This window comes from Dryas octopetala, chromosome 7, assembly GCF_963921425.1.
Source record: "Dryas octopetala chromosome 7, drDryOcto1.1, whole genome shotgun sequence".
Classification (NCBI taxonomy): domain Eukaryota; kingdom Viridiplantae; phylum Streptophyta; class Magnoliopsida; order Rosales; family Rosaceae; genus Dryas; species Dryas octopetala.
The window spans coordinates 4679896-4695657 of NC_141372.1; the positions used below are offsets into that span (position 1 = coordinate 4679896).

General features: G+C 37.7%; 4 protein-coding genes across 4 annotated transcripts; 3 read left to right on the forward strand and 1 right to left on the reverse strand.

Moving 5' to 3' along the window:
• The first annotated feature begins 127 nt into the window (after nt 1–127).
• LOC147278774 (Tetratricopeptide repeat (TPR)-like superfamily protein) lies at nt 128–2326 on the forward strand. The gene has a single exon (XM_086250246.1). The coding sequence runs from the start codon at nt 128–130 to the stop codon at nt 2324–2326; it is 2199 nt and encodes a 732-aa protein (XP_086106372.1).
• Nucleotides 2327–3949: 1623 nt separating this feature from the next.
• On the forward strand, nt 3950–7131 carry LOC147278775 (Vacuolar import/degradation, Vid27-related protein). Its single transcript, XM_086249458.1, has 2 exons — nt 3950–5735; nt 6534–7131. The coding sequence occupies exons 1-2, from the start codon at nt 4083–4085 to the stop codon at nt 6813–6815; spliced, it is 1935 nt and encodes a 644-aa protein (XP_086105584.1). The 5' UTR covers nt 3950–4082; the 3' UTR covers nt 6816–7131.
• A 635-nt stretch (nt 7132–7766) lies between these two features.
• LHCA5 (photosystem I light harvesting complex protein 5) lies at nt 7767–9480 on the forward strand. The gene is made up of 6 exons (XM_086249460.1): nt 7767–8043; nt 8173–8305; nt 8412–8524; nt 8707–8811; nt 8942–9030; nt 9130–9480. The coding sequence occupies exons 1-6, from the start codon at nt 7829–7831 to the stop codon at nt 9270–9272; spliced, it is 798 nt and encodes a 265-aa protein (XP_086105586.1). The 5' UTR covers nt 7767–7828; the 3' UTR covers nt 9273–9480.
• An 84-nt stretch (nt 9481–9564) lies between these two features.
• LOC147278777 (WEAK CHLOROPLAST MOVEMENT UNDER BLUE LIGHT-like protein (DUF827)) lies at nt 9565–13982 on the reverse strand. The gene is made up of 4 exons (XM_086249457.1): nt 13835–13982; nt 13654–13707; nt 12048–12924; nt 9565–11766 (listed from the first exon to the last, which is right to left on the reverse strand). Exons 3-4 carry the CDS (start codon nt 12888–12890, stop codon nt 9898–9900), a joined length of 2712 nt encoding a protein of 903 aa, XP_086105583.1. The 5' UTR covers nt 12891–12924; nt 13654–13707; nt 13835–13982; the 3' UTR covers nt 9565–9897.
• Nucleotides 13983–15762: the final 1780 nt, after the last annotated feature.

Genomic DNA, 15762 nt, shown 5'->3' on the forward strand with positions numbered 1-15762 from the left:
CTTTTGTAAGGTAAATAAACAATATTATCGTGCCTACCAAAGAATGAAACATTATTATGTGGGCTATGCAAAATTATAAAAGAAGCTGCACGCACGAACTGTGAAGTCTCGCGCCAAACTGCGGAGTATGAACTTGGCCTGTTCTATTGGTCTCTCTACGAAGCCTAACCTTTCGTATTTCCACTATCTGTTCAAATCGCACATTGAAACCCAAAATTCTAAACAGGCACTGCTTCTTTTTCGCCAATTGTTTGAGTACAAAGTGAAACCCAATGATCTCACTTTCTCTTTACTCGTTAAAGCTTGTACTACCTCTTCTTCTTCTTCTTCATCAGCTTCAAATTCAGTGAATGCTAAAGTAGAAGCAAATCAGATTCATACCCACTTGATAAAATCGGGTGTTGACGAATTCGTATATGTCAGTACTGCTCTTCTTAATCTTTATATGAAATTGGGATGCGTAAAAAATGCTCAGAGGTTGTTTGATAATATGCCTGATAGAGATGTTGTCTCTTGGAATGCATTGATTTGTGGGGTTTCGCGAAATGGTTATGATTTTAAAGCATTGAAACTATTTGTTCAAATGTGTAGAGAGGGATTTGGTCCTCGTCAGACGACTTTGGTTAGTTTGGTTCCGTCGTGTGGTAGGCATGAGTTGGTTTTTCAAGGGAAATCTATTCATGGGTTTGGAATAAAGGCGGGTCTTGATTCAGATTCTCAAGTGAAGAATGCTCTTACCTCAATGTATGCTAAATGTGCAGATTTGGATGCAGCAGAACTCTTGTTTGAAGAGACGGTTGAGAAGAGTGTAGTTTCTTGGAATACTATGATTAGTGCTTACAGACAAAATGGATGCTTTGATGAGGCAATGCTTGTCTTTAAACAAATGCAAGAGGAAGATGTTCAGGCCAATCTGGTGACCATGGTAAGCCTTCTGTCAGCAAATGCCAATCCGGTGCCAACCCATTGTCATGCCATTAAAACTGGTCTTGCAAATGATGCTTCTGTGATTACTTCGCTAATTTGCGTATATGCAAAATGTGGGAACACAGAATCTGGAGAACTTCTGTACAAGTCATTGCCTTGGAAGAACTTGGTTTCCCTAACTGCAATTATTTCAAGCTATGCTGAGAAAGGTAACTTGGGTATGGTTATGGAGTGTTTCGCTCACTTGCAGCAGTTAGACATGAAACTAGATGCGGTTGCTATGGTTAGCATCCTCCATGGGATAAAATACCCTGTTGACTTTTGCCTTGGACTTGCTTTCCATGGTTATGGGTTAAAGAGTGGGTTGAGCTCTGATTGTTTGGTTGCAAATGGGTTGATAAGCATGTACTCGAGGTTTGACAGGATAGAAGGTGCTTTCTCTTTATTTTTTGAGATACATGAAAAACCATTGATTAGTTGGAATTCTTTGATATCCGGCTGTGTACAAGCTGGAAGGTCAAGTGATGCCCTGGAGTTGTTTTTGCAAATGAAAATGTCTGGACAAAGTCCAGATGCCATTACTATCTCTAGCTTACTATCTGCGTGTTGCCAACTTGGGTACTTGCAATTTGGGGAGAGACTTCATAACTATGTCCTAAGAAACAATTTCGAAGTGGAAGATTTTGTTGGAACTGCTCTTATTGACATGTACACCAAGTGTGGAAGAATAGAGCATGCAGAAAGGGTGTTTAAGAGCATCCAAGAGCCATGTTTGGCAACATGGAACTCAATGATCTCAGGCTATAGCTTATATGGGCTAGAACATAAAGCTCTTGCTTGCTTCTCTGAAATGCAACAACAAGGGCTAAAGCCTGATAAAATCACTTTTTTGGGAGTTTTAGCTGCTTGTACTCATGGAGGTCTTGTTCAGGAAGGAAGAAAATATTTCAAAATCATGAGGGAAGAGTTTGATATGGTGCCAGGATTGCAACACTGTGCTTGCATGGTTGGTCTCTTTGGTCGTGCAGGGCTGTTCGAGGAGGCATTGATGTTTATCAGGGATATGGAAATAGAGCCCGATTTCGCTGTTTGGGGAGCTCTGCTGAATGCTTGTTGCATCCATCAAGAAGTGAAGCTTGGGGAGTATTTAGCCAAAAAGTTATTTTTCTTGGATGGTAAAGGTGGTGGGTTCTTTGTGTTGATGTCAAATCTTTATGCGGTTAAAGGAAGGTGGGATGATGTAGCAAAGGTGAGGGAGATGATGAGAGAGACTGGAGGGGATGGCTGTTCAGGAATTAGTGTTATTGAGATGACTTCATTGGAAGACATGAATGAAAATTTGTGCTTGAGTAAAGCTTCTTTGAATACAAATTCTGGACAGCCTCTGCTTCTATATTGATCGCTAGTCCTGATTTTGGTATTACCATATTTTGACTCTACTTGCAACAGCTCTAATACTATCCCCATATTGATGGGTTTCATTAAGGAGGCTTAGGAAATGCACATCACTCAACTTTTTTTTCCAGACAAATATGAATCCAAAATTTCAAAACCTAAAGCAAGGAAATAGCCTTGTCATTTATAAAGCCACCACCATTATTACTTTGCTCAAACCACATTGTGTGTTACACAATAAAAATAAACATTATAGGACAGGTGTAAACAAATAATCTATCTATTTTTTACTTGATAAGAGAGACATAAAACATGTGCGCGTCCTATAAAAGTTTTTCTATGTGTGCATATACTAATTATGATTAATACATGGCATACGTGATATTGCGTAAGTGTAAATCTAGACCACATTGAAACAACATTCTACTTAATCAATGATCCAATTTAATTATCTATGATATAACATGTTAAATTATATGGATTATGAAACTTTCTCTAAAAACAATTGTAAAAAAGGAAAAAAAATTTAAAAAGCATCTACTTATCTTCTCATTCATCTTTAGATTTTGTAAACGTAACCCCTTCTTTTATACATAGAGGAAATTACAGATTTGGTCCACTTATTTTATACCTAGTTCAATTTTGGTCCACGATCTTTTTTAAGTTCTGTTTTGGTCTACTAATTGTTTCATTTGTTCAATAAAAGTCCAGATTTGTGACTTTAAATCTTTTGGGTTGTGTTTTCTTCAATTATAATTGAAGTATAAGTTATATTTCATCATTTCTTAGTCATAAAAACAAATTTGGAGTATTATAATCTAAGAGAATTGAGATTTGGTGAAATTTAAAAAATTGGCAGTTTTGGGTACCCTACTTTAGGGTCAATTATTTTGAGTTTTAGAACTCCAATTTGAATGATCTTTATATGGTTGTAAAGAAGAAATGCATAGCTTTAAAACAAGTATATATTTGCTGAATTTGGGTGAGATTTGATAGGGTAAAAAGCAGGCCAAATTTGAGAAAACAAATCTGGACCTTTATTGAACAAGTCAAACAATTAGTGGACCAAAACAGAACTTAAAAAAGATTGTGGACCAAAATTGAACTAGGTATAAAATAACTGGACTAAATCTGTAATTTTCTCTTTATACATATACCATGATTACCATCTACGAGTGAGATATAATTATGATGGAATACGTGATACATTATCATAACTACTTCTTTTACGTGCGCATGTGAGTGAAGCAACAATAATACTAAAATCACTAATTTGTTTATTAAATAATGTGTCATTTACATTAGCCTAAAATAAATGTAGTTCAGAACTTCAGAATATATTAATATAGAATAAATAAAACATTATCATATCATTTTTTATTATCAATCAGTATCGTGACTATCGTCTCATTTGATTAGAAGAAAGTTTAGTGAACAAATTTAGAAATCTTGGTTAAAAAGATCACCATCCTGTGCCTTGCCTTGACCCAAAAAAACCAAGATCCGACCCGTTTGGATTAGTCCGTTAGAAAAAGGATCCACTTCCTTCACTTTCGTAAACCCTAAAAAATAAGAAGTTTTTTTTTTGGCCAAGACTAAAAAATAAGAAGTTAAGGCAACAAAAAAACCGCAATCGCTCCCATTTCAAATTTGAACTTGGCATTCCCCAAATACCCATCACACTTTCAGAAACCCTCAAAAACTCTCCACCTTTTTCCCATTGTCTTCCCCTTTACCTTCACAAACGCAGAGCTTTAACGATGGGTGGGGCTCACAGCCGCGAGGATCTGGAGCTTTCGGACTCCGACCAAGAACAGAGCGAAGAGGAAGAAAACTACGAGGATGTCGACGAAGGTGACGAGGAAAAGCGTCAGAGATCGGCGGAGCGAGGACCCAAAACGCCGTCGTCGGTGGACGAAGTGGAGGCCAAGCTCAAGGCTCTAAAGCTCAAGTACTCGTCATCGTCCCAGAAACCAAATCTCAAGAATGCGGTCAAGCTCTACCTTCACATTGGTGGAAACACCCCCAAAGCCAAATGGGTAACCTCCGAAAAACTCACTTCCTACTCTTTTAGCAAGACCTCTCGAATGGAAGCTGACAATGATGATGGTGATGATGAGGAAGAGGATGAGGATGATGAGGAGGAAGGCGGAGATTCTTGGTGGGTTTTGAGGGTTGGTGCGAAGATTCGGGTTAGAGTCTCCTCCGAAATGCAATTGAAGACTTTTGGTGATCATCGTCGTGTTGATTTTGTTGCTAGAGGTGTGTGGGCAATGAAGTTCTTTAGCAACGAGGACTATAAGGCCTTTGTTACTAAGTACAATGATTGTTTGTTTGAGAACACGTATGGGTACGAGGCTACTGAGGAGAACAGGGTTAAGGTTTATGGGAAAGATTTTATTGGGTGGGCAAAGCCGGAAAAGGCCGATGATTCGGTGTGGGAAGACGCAGATGATAGTTTATTGAAGAGCCCGGGTTTGGCAACGCCGGTGAGAGCGAATCAGGACTTGAGGGAGGAGTTTGAGGAGGCGGCCAATGGCGGTATACAGAGCTTGGCATTGGGTGCATTGGACAATAGTTTCTTGGTGGGAGACTCTGGCATTCAGGTTGTGAAGAATTTTGCTCATGGAATACATGGGAAAGGTGTTTATGTCAATTTCGATGATGGGAATTCTAGAGGTGGTGGTTCAAGTTTGGCACACTCCACGCCTAGGAAGGCTTTGCTGATGAGGGCTGAGACTAATATGCTGCTTATGAGTCCGATGAATGAGGGGAAGCCTCATACAAAAGGGATCCATCAGTTTGACATTGAAACCGGGAAGGTTGTTACCGAGTGGAAGTTTGGGAAAGATGGGACTGATATTACAATGAGGGATATCACTAATGACAGCAAGGGAGCGCAGTTGGATCCCTCGGGTTCGACATTTTTGGGATTAGATGATAACAGGCTTTGCCGGTGGGATATGCGTGATAGGAAAGGGATGGTTCAGGAACTTGCAGGTGCTAGTGCCCCTATTCTCAATTGGAACCAAGGGCATCAGTTCTCCAGAGGGACTAACTTTCAGTGCTTTGCTAGCACTGGTGATGGCTCAATAGCTGTTGGGTCTCTTGATGGAAAGATCAGGTTGTATTCGAACAATTCGATGAGACAGGCCAAAACAGCTTTTCCTGGCCTTGGTTCCCCCATTACTCATGTGGATGTTACGTATGATGGCAAGTGGATTTTGGGGACAACTGACACCTATCTGATCCTCATCTGCACCATCTTTACCGATAAGGATGGGAAGTCAAAGACTGGCTTTTCAGGGCGTATGGGGAATAGGATTTCAGCTCCAAGATTGTTGAAACTGACTCCTCTTGATTCACACTTAGCGGGTGTTAATAACAAGTTTCGTAATGCTCAGTTTTCGTGGGTAAGTATATGTATTTTCAGCCTGTTAGCCTGTTAGTTAGAAATATTGGTATGTAATTTGGTGGGAGTTTGTATCATTCTGTTGCTTCTTTTATTTGTTGGTGCTCAAAATTAGTAATTTCCATCTGCTTTAATTTGCATGATTTAGTGGCCTTCTTCAACCAGGTTTACTCATTATAAGTAGCAAGAATATAATCTACGAGTCTAGGGTGTCAAAACTATTATTTGGACTGTGTTTTTTATTATTTAGCTCTCTCTCTTTTCCCTTTCTGTTTCCTAAATAATGTGTGCGCATGCGTCCACTTGAGATATGAACCTTGGCATAATTTTTTATTTAGTATATGCTTTAATGTTTTATTACTTAAGTGAGGAAGAGTGGATTGGCATAATTTTTGATTTAGTATATGCTACCTTGGCATAATTTTATATTTAGTATGTGCTTTAATGTTTGATTACTTAAGTGAGAAAGAGTGGATTGGTTTTATTTAGCAGGTCCTACAGAAGTGTTTTGACGGATTAAAACTACTTTCTCTGAACTTTTTGTTCCCCTTTTGCTTCCTATCAGTTTTCAGATCTAGAACTTTGATTGCTCTTCTAGTAATTTAACTAAATCTCCATCAGGAGGTTGGGCATGGTAATATGCATATTACTTCTAAGTTGTCCAAGTTTATTTGCTTATAATTACTTTGAGAGACTTGAGAACAGGAGCGTCCAAGATCATCTTGCCTTAATGGTCTTGTTTTTCCCGAGTTCTTTTGTTATAACATATAATGGTCTCTTGTTTTACATTATTTTTTAGGTCACGGAGAATGGGAAGCAGGAGCGTCATTTAGTTGCGACTGTGGGCAAGTTTAGTGTGATTTGGAACTTTCAGCAGGTGAAGAATGGCTCACATGAATGCTACCACAATCAGGAGGGCTTGAAGAGCTGCTATTGCTACAAGATAGTCCTCAAGGACGATTCCATTGTTGACAGTCGATTCATGAATGACAAATTTGCAGTCACTGACTCACCTGAGGCCCCACTTGTGATCGCAACTCCCCTGAAAGTTAGCTCCTTCAGCATATCCAGTAGGCGATGACATTCAGAGACATGATGACCCTTCATCAACTTTCAGCTTTCTTAGCTAGCTTCATTGATGAAGTTTCAAATGCTTTGTTTAGAACTTCCAAATTGTATGTCATGTTGTAGTTTAATTAGGGTATTCTCCTTAGGTAATTTCAGTACTGAGTGATGTCTAATTGTAATCATGTTCTGAAGAAATTTGCTAGTGGACTAATGATTTCCAGCATTATTAGTGTTGTAGTTCTTAATGCAACATGCTTTTGCTCTGTTTCGGAGCTTGACGGGGACTGAGAGGTCTATGTATTACTGGTTTAGTGATTGTTTTTTCTTCCCCTTATATATTTATCAGTACTTTCCCTCTTCTTTTATCATCTGGTGTGATGGAAAATATATAATGATCATACTAACTGATATAGAAATCAAGCCACGTCTAAATTTAATGGCAAATATTATATACCCTCGAATTGAGGAGGGTTTTTTCTTTTTTATCTAGCCGAATGGGGTTTTGAACTTGAGATTTTCCAATAAAGTGAAGAGAAATATCACTAAACAAATTGACCTTCGATAGTTAAGCACTTAAACTTCATCATCAATATGTTGCTATTTGCTAAGGTAATTTCTCAAATTCAGAATTAATTTATCTAAATTATTTGCTAATACATTTGGTTACTAAAAAAGATATCTATTGATTGAGATGTATTTTATTTTTTAAAAAAGGAGGTATCAATTATTTTGAGTTTGGTTAATATAAACGACACCGCATTTAAAGGTCGAATTTAACACGATTATAACACTAATACTTCATTTAAACATGTTGCCCCTCATATTAGACGGACTGCAATTTTATTCATATTTTTTAAGACTTTATCCATATATTATTGACATAGTTAATGTTTTATCCTAACTTCCTAAGTGGACCCATTTTTCTATTTCTATTTTTACGTAGTTATAAACATGGAATTTGTGGACCTGGTGGTGTACGTGGTTCCAGTAAAGGAGCTGTTGATAAACAGATAGAGAGTTTGAGAAATGGCCGCTGCAGTGGGAAGAGGTTTCCTTGTGCACCCAGCTTCTTTATCCTTTGATTCCAATAAGACCATATTGAAGCACTCATTTGGGGCACCAGACACGTCCTGGCATTGTAAACCAGCAAAAGCTCAACGCTTTGCTCGAACTGTGGTTCAAGCCCAGCTGCGACCTACATGGCTCCCTGGGCTTGACCCACCAGCCTACCTTGATGGGAGGTAAGTCCCTCAAGAATCTGTTCCTTTTAATTTCAATGTTACAGTTATCCTTCTTTTTAGCTTAGGTTCACTCTCTATCTCTGTCTCTGTGTCTCTCTCTATGGAGGGGTATTTCTGTCTTTTCATTAGCTTGGCTGGGGATTTTGGGTTTGATCCACTTGGGCTTGGGGAAGACCCAGAAAGCTTGAGGTGGTATGTGCAGGCAGAGCTGGTTCATGCTCGCTTTGCAATGCTTGGAGTTGCAGGAATTCTTCTAACAGATGTTAGTACTTTTTTTTTATTTTTATCAATACCATTCTTCCCATGTTTGATGATCAATGTTTGTCATTTCCTTGCAATCTTGATGATCTTTTAACACTTTGTTGCAGTTACTGCGTGTAACAGGACTTCTCAGCATACCAATTTGGTACAATGCAGGTGCAGTTAAATATGGGTTTGCCAACACAGAAACTCTGTTCATTGTCCAATTAATCTTGATGGGGTAAATTCTCTACCCATTATCAACCATTGATATGGTAATTTACTGCTATATGAAGAAAATAATTTAGTGATTTGCATATTTACTGTTAAAAATAGTTTTCTATCTTCTCTTCATAAATTATGAGCATACTTCTTATAATTTCATGCAGCTGAACTTGTGTTCTCCTTTAATGTTCTGTTTAGATTTGTTGAAACTAAAAGATACATGGATTTCAAAAGTCCTGGATCTCAAGCCCAAGATGGATCCTTCTTTGGATTGGAAGCTGCACTAGAAGGTTTAGAACCTGGGTAATCTTATTGACTCAGAACAAAGTTTCCATATTTACTCTTTAAGTTTTAAGTTATGTTTCTGTAATCTTTACAAGAACATATTGATAATGATACTACAGTAACTAAAGTAGACATCTTTTTCCAACAGATATCCTGGTGGTCCATTGCTAAATCCTCTTGGTCTGGCAAAAGATATCAAGAATGCTCATGATTGGAAGCTTAAAGAGATTAAGAATGGTCGGATGTGTTGCAGTGTGTTATTCTTTCTTTTTTATTTTTAATAAAATATCTTCCATTTCATGATTTTCCTTTCTTTTTAAATTGTGGTTTTTGCAGGACGCCTGGCAATGGTAGCCATGCTTGGCATCTTTGTGCAAGCTTCTGTTACTCATGCAGGACCCATTGATAATCTTGTGGAGCACCTCTCCAACCCCTGGCACAGAACCATTGTTCAGACCCTCGCTAACTCTGGTTCTTAAATGTAAACTTTAGTTGGGTCTTTTTCATGAGATATAACATGATGTAAGTGTAAATCTATTTACAAGTCTGTTGGCATTTTCTTCCATTTTTCTTTTAGTCAGAAAAAAGGGTTTCCATACACCACTAGTGTATGTGTCATTGACACCAAAGATTGTTGTGATTAAAAATGCAAAGATTTATTGCTCTTCCGAGCTTATTGGCATCATATATTATTCGGGTAAATATATGAGTGAATGAATATGTGTGTATTTTCCATCCATGAAAGTAGCTCAAAAAAGGCTCAAACCCAAAATCTTTCATTACAGCAAACTCGAACCAAGTTTTACAGGAGTTGACTTTAACATTTCAAGCTTACACATTACAGAATCAATCTTATTATCTCTTTTTCAGCCAAGCACCAACAATAACCTTATTGCTCCAAAATCAACCAGCCGTACAATCCTTATAGTGAGGCAAAATTATCATCCAATCAACTTATCATACAATAAATAATTACCAACATCAACATGTACACTGAAGTATCTGTCAGATCAAATCCAGCATTTACGTCACTCTGAGAGAAACCAGCCTGAAAAGAGAGGTAAAATCACAACAGCAAAGACATGTACCGGTTTCAATGAAGAATTATGTTGACTTATTTTGATGTGCCTTCCTTCTGGCCAAAAACATAAAAATCCTTGGGAAAAACGACTTCTTCTTCTTCTTTCCAGGCTTTGTATCTTGAGGGGATGCACTAGCTTCAGTGCTATCTCCAAGTGGACTTGAAACATAATGGTCAGGTACGGGAGAGTCAGGTGCCTGGTCAAATTTCTTAGATTCTTTCCTTCCATCCATACTAGCTCTTGGGCTTCTAGTGGGATTTACTACTGCCTGGCCAGATTCACCAAGCTTTCGTCGTTGCTCATTTTCAGCCCTCCACTTTCTCAGCTCCTGTTCAACACCTAACTTCCCTTCCTTGGCCTTCTCAGCCTTCTCCATTGCAATCCTGAGTGCTTCTTTTCTTGCAGCCATTTCCCGATTCACTTCTTCCAACTTTTCCAAGCTTCTCTGCTCAGACTCCTTGGCCACCTCGATTTGGGAATTTGCAGCTGCAACCCTTGTGTTTGCCTGTTCCTCTGCCTCATGCGCCCGTTTGCTGAGCTCATAATACTCCGCTATAGAAAGTGTTACCCCAGGGGTTGAATCAACATCATTGGTGCATCTAGCTTGTTCACTCTCTTGCAATGCTTTAATTGCTGCTAACGCCAACTTTTCAGAAGCCCTTGCAGCCTCTATTTCCTTTTGTGCTGCAAGTAATCTACTTTCCACAGTACTTGCTCCAGCCTTTGCTTGCTCTGCTTCTTCCCTTGTCTTGCGCAGCTCTTCAACAGCTGCTTCAGCAAGTGCCTTTGCCTGGTCAGCCTCTCGTGCTGCTTGCTGTAGTTCTTTGGGTAGCTCCACCATCTTCTCTCTGGCTTCTTTTTCCTTCATCTGAACTAACGCTATTTCTGACCTAGTCCTGTCCAGGTCAGCTTCAAGAGATGCAACAGCCACTGATGCCATTCCTTCTCTCTGCCCAATGGTGGCAAGAGCTGATTTCTCACTTTCAAGTTCAGATTTTAAAGATGTGGCAGCCACCTTCAAGCAATTTACTTCAGCAATTGCTTTCTCTATGTTGAGCTTCACTTCCTCAAGCTCCTTCTTTGCTGAAGCAACTGCTGCTTGTATATCAGTATGAGTTTTCTTCTCTGGTTGCTCTAGTTCATCTTTCAAGGGTCCTCCATCACTTTCCACCTTCAATCTTGATTCCATATAAGCAGCTAATTCAGATTTTAAATCAAGTAGCAAGGCTGAGGCTGTTTCTAGTTTTGACTTGAGATCCTTAGCTGACAGAATTTGGTGGTTTAGTCTCTCAAGCTCCTCTTCTGCCTGTTTTAACTCCTTCTCCCATTGAAGAGCATCTTGTTCCTTGGCCATGACTGCTCCAATCCTTTGTTCCTCTGCTTCCAAATGGGCAGCATGTGCAGACTCTAATGACTCCTTTGTGGCAATCAGCTCAATAGTCAGTTCTTCCACTGTTTTCTCAACTTCCTTGGATGCAGCAACGGCCTCTTCGGCTTTTTTAATAGCTGTTTCTTTCTCAGTCACTAAAGAAGCATATTCCTTGTGCAGCGCTTCCAGCTCCTCTTTAACAGACTTCAGCTCAGCCACTGCAGTTGTATGCCTGGCCTTAGCAACCTCAAGCTGTGCCTTGGCTGCAACACTAGCCTCATCAGCAATACCTTGCTCCATCTCTTCTACCCTTAGTTTGGCAAGTTCTGAGTCTTGTTTTGCCTGACTCTCTTCTGTTTGTGCTCTCTCCAGGTTGAGCTTCAATTCTTCTACAAGTCTCTTGGTGCTGTCCAGTTCCTTCAATACTTGCATTTTTGCCTTTTCAGCTGCCTCTGATTGTCTCCTATACTCAGGAATCTCCTCCTGTGCTTTCTCAAGTTCTTGCTCTACAATCTTGCGTCTCTGCACAGCCAAAGAAGAAATTACAGGTTATTTTGGCCAACGTAGGTACAATTTCTGATTTTAAAGCCAAAAAATGAAATTAATGTGATGTTTAGAAGAAGGTTTGGGAAAAAAAAAAAAAAAATTACCACTTTATTATGGATTCTAGAAAATAAAGGGCATGACATCCTTTAACACTAAGAAAAAGAATAAAGCAGGAAAAAAAATAAAAAAGAAAGAAAAAACCAAGAAAGGTGTTATATAAAACATGGTCTAACAAAACAAAGGCAAGGCAAATGTACCTCCACAGTTTGGATTCTATGGGCTTTCCAGTCAACAATTCCTCCAAATTTGGAAACAGCTTCTTTAACTGATTCAAAAGGAGCAGTTGTATCAATAAGGCCTCTGCTCTTAGCACTCTTAGGAGAATCAATTACTGATTTTCTCGCAGATAAGCTACCAAGCTTTACATTGGGTGATGACACTACATTGTTCACATAAGCCAGCTTAGCACTCTTAGGAGAATAAAGGGCTTCAGGTTTTGTAACAGCAATTCTGGAAACCTTTATATTGGGCAGAGAAAGCACAGAGGATGGCATATGGTCAACATTTTTAGGACCAGAATCTTCCATCACAGTATCCTGAATATCTGTCTCTTTTTTATTTACGGTAATTGTTAAGGTTGAGGCTGGAGCATCTGTTGGAGGAAGTTGATTTTGTTCTAGAGCTGGGCTATTTGAAGCATGGTCTTCCTTCACAGTATCCTGAATATCTGTCTCGGTTTTATTGGCTGTACTCATTGAGGTTGAGGCTGGGGTATCTGTTGGAAGAAGTTGATTTTGTTCAAGAGATGGGCTATTTGAAGCATGATCTGCAGTTGGTAATTTACAATTTTCTACTGTTGGTGAGCTAGAAGCTGGGTTATCTGTTGGAAGTACTTGATTTTGTTGCAGAGATGGGCCATCAGGAGCACTTTGTGCAGGTTCTGATTTAGAGTCTTCCTTCTTTAACAAATGACCGTCACTTTCAACTGTGTCTTGTTTTTCTGGGTTTGTAGGAGCATCCCTACCGGATTGATCATCATCGTGGGAGGATGAAGACAATTCTGGAGGAGGCATTTGTTGGGCAATTTTCACATCCTCCATTCCAAGAAAGTGGAAAGGAGTGCAACGAGCGTATCTACAATCCAAGTAAAAGAATCTGGATCAGCAAAAACTGAGACTGAAAAATCATATGATTGAAAATCACCCACACACGGTCAGTATAAAATTCAAATGGTTTGATAGCCAATTTGAAAAACCAATATAATCAATCATTTTCTATCATAGTTTCCATCAATTTGAGTATATTATCATTATAATACAAAATTAAAGGTGCTGATTATTCAAAATAGTTATAAGGATTTCAGATTGCAAACTCTCTAACCAAGCAATAACAGTACGCCACCACCCACAAAAAGATTGAAATCACAGACCATATTCATTATTCAATCTCAATTTCGAGTGTTGAACCAATGAATTCGAATCTACCACGTATATGGGAATTGGCTGAGCAAATTATCATCCAGAATTTTCTTAGGAAAAGAATCAAGTCAAAAAATAAAATTCTAGCAGCTACTAAAAAACATGATGCATGCTTCATATGGAAATAACACCAGAACTTCACAAACGCAGAAAACTGCATATGCTTACTTAAATAATTTATTCTACATAAATTTCAAACACAATGCGAACAAATTCTAAACTAAAACCGAGATTTAGAGCTCTAACCAGAAATTTAAACACCGATTATGCAAGAATTAAGTGTAAAGCAGAGCTCTTCAAATTGAAAATTCGAGCTTAATTTCAATAAAATTAAACCGAAACGTAGAAAAAAAAAAAAAACAAAGGAGGAGGAACAAATACATACCCGAATGACTAGAGGCGATGAGAGGAAGTGGATTGGAATCGATATTAAAGATTGCTGGAAATAACAAACAAAAAAATTATTACAAGAGGATAAAAATTACCAAAAGTTATAAACAAAAGCAGCGAAGAAATCGCAGCTAAAAATAGGAGCAGAGAAATAAACGGAGATGAGTGGAGCCTACCTCGTCACACGGAGTAGATCCATCTGTCTCTGTATGCTCTCTCTCTCTCTCTCTCCCTCCAATCTCAGCCTTTTCAATTTCTATTTTTATTTATTTTTGTTTGTAATTATTTTTCGTAGCAAATTGGATACTCATGAAGTTATGAGGCTGTGGCTTTCATCAACTTCTTCATTAATCTCTTCTGCTTGTTTTTGGGTTTTGACCAAAATCGGAAACACAGCCACACAGGGGCGTTGTCCATTGCGTGGTTCAGCTCGGCTCCATCAGCTCAGCTGCCCTTTTACGTCCAGCTCACCCCCTCACTTTTTACGCGTCGCTTCTGTTTAAAATTATTTTTCTAAGACTTTTTACAAAGAAAAAGAAAAAGGATTTGATTATGTTGTATACATCTCAGCACTTTACTTTTTGTGGCACTATTTATAGTTGAGGAATATTATGTATTGATAAATTTATACATGGAATATCCTTATATGAGCCTTACACTAATGGAACATCATTACATGAGAACAATTGGTGTTACGGAAAATGTAATAACTAATCATGAATGAAAATAGAAACTAAAAATTAAAGCGTGTTTTCGTGAATGATGTAATTTAAATATTTATAAATGCTTAAATTTGTTGTTAGATAACTTAGATTGACATACAAAATTTAAAATATTCGAATTTTAAATTTATCTTAATTTTAACTTATAAATTTTTCACTCAAGAATTCATATTATAAATTATATTATAGTTTATATTTTTTACACATAGACTATAAGATATCAAATTTGAATATTTCTTTTATTAAAAAAAAAGTTATTTGAATACTTATTAAAACTTATTAATCATTGTGTTTGCTTGGTCTATTATAGTTGTGGACAGCCACTAAAAGGGATGTATTTTTTTCAAGCCATATTAGTTGAAGAAATTATCCATATGGGTTGATTTCCTTATTTTTATACAAGAAGAAATATATAAGACTTGACAATGATATGTTGAAATTTTGGTTCCCTCAATACAAAATGACTAAAAAACACAATGACTTAGATTTAAAGACCACATCATCTTAATCATATTGGGTTTAGGACATCAAACTCTAGTAGCGCATGACACAAAGCAAGTACTGTTTGCAATTATAGATAAGATATAAAATAAATAAAGACACCGCCCATTATGAATCATGTCTTTACTTGCTTGGTCGAAGAGCGTGGAGATACACTCTCTATTCCAAAATGACTCTTTTACCCATGCAACGTTTTCACCCAACGGTCCAAAATACTAAAGTCCAAACCAGAACCAAAATACTAAAGTCCAAACCAGAAAACGATGTGAAAAAGATAAATATAGCAAGTTCGGACCATTAACTTAGTTTAGTTTTTTTGGACATTTGGATTAGTGTTGGAGTTTGGAGTAATGGAGTTGGTAGAAAAATCCCAACGTTTATCTGAGACTGAGACTGAGAGTGAGACTGTGAGAGACAGCGATAAGAAGCACCTCCGGGCTCTGAAATGAGAAAAAGAATCTTCTATTTGTGTGAGAATGGAGTTTGGGATTTGTGGAGGCATTATATTTTTATATATATATATAATATATGTTGGATAATTTAGGTCCTTTTTCAGACACTACATCTTGCCACGTCCTATACATATGGTTCTTGTGGTACTGGTACAGTTCAAAACTCATTTGAAGACTTTGTTGCAAGTAAAAAATATAATTGATATTAGATTAAGTGATGACACATCATCTATGTGCATACCTTTTTCTTGTAAAATAAAAAATATAAAGAGTAATAATGATTACTATTGTTACCTTTTTCTTTTGTTAAGTGAAAGATTGCATGTATTTATTGTGTAACTCCTTAAGTATAACGTTATTAATCATTTTGTACATAGAGTTAATGCGAGTTAATTAAATAGTAAATATAATAATCATTAAAGAAATTGT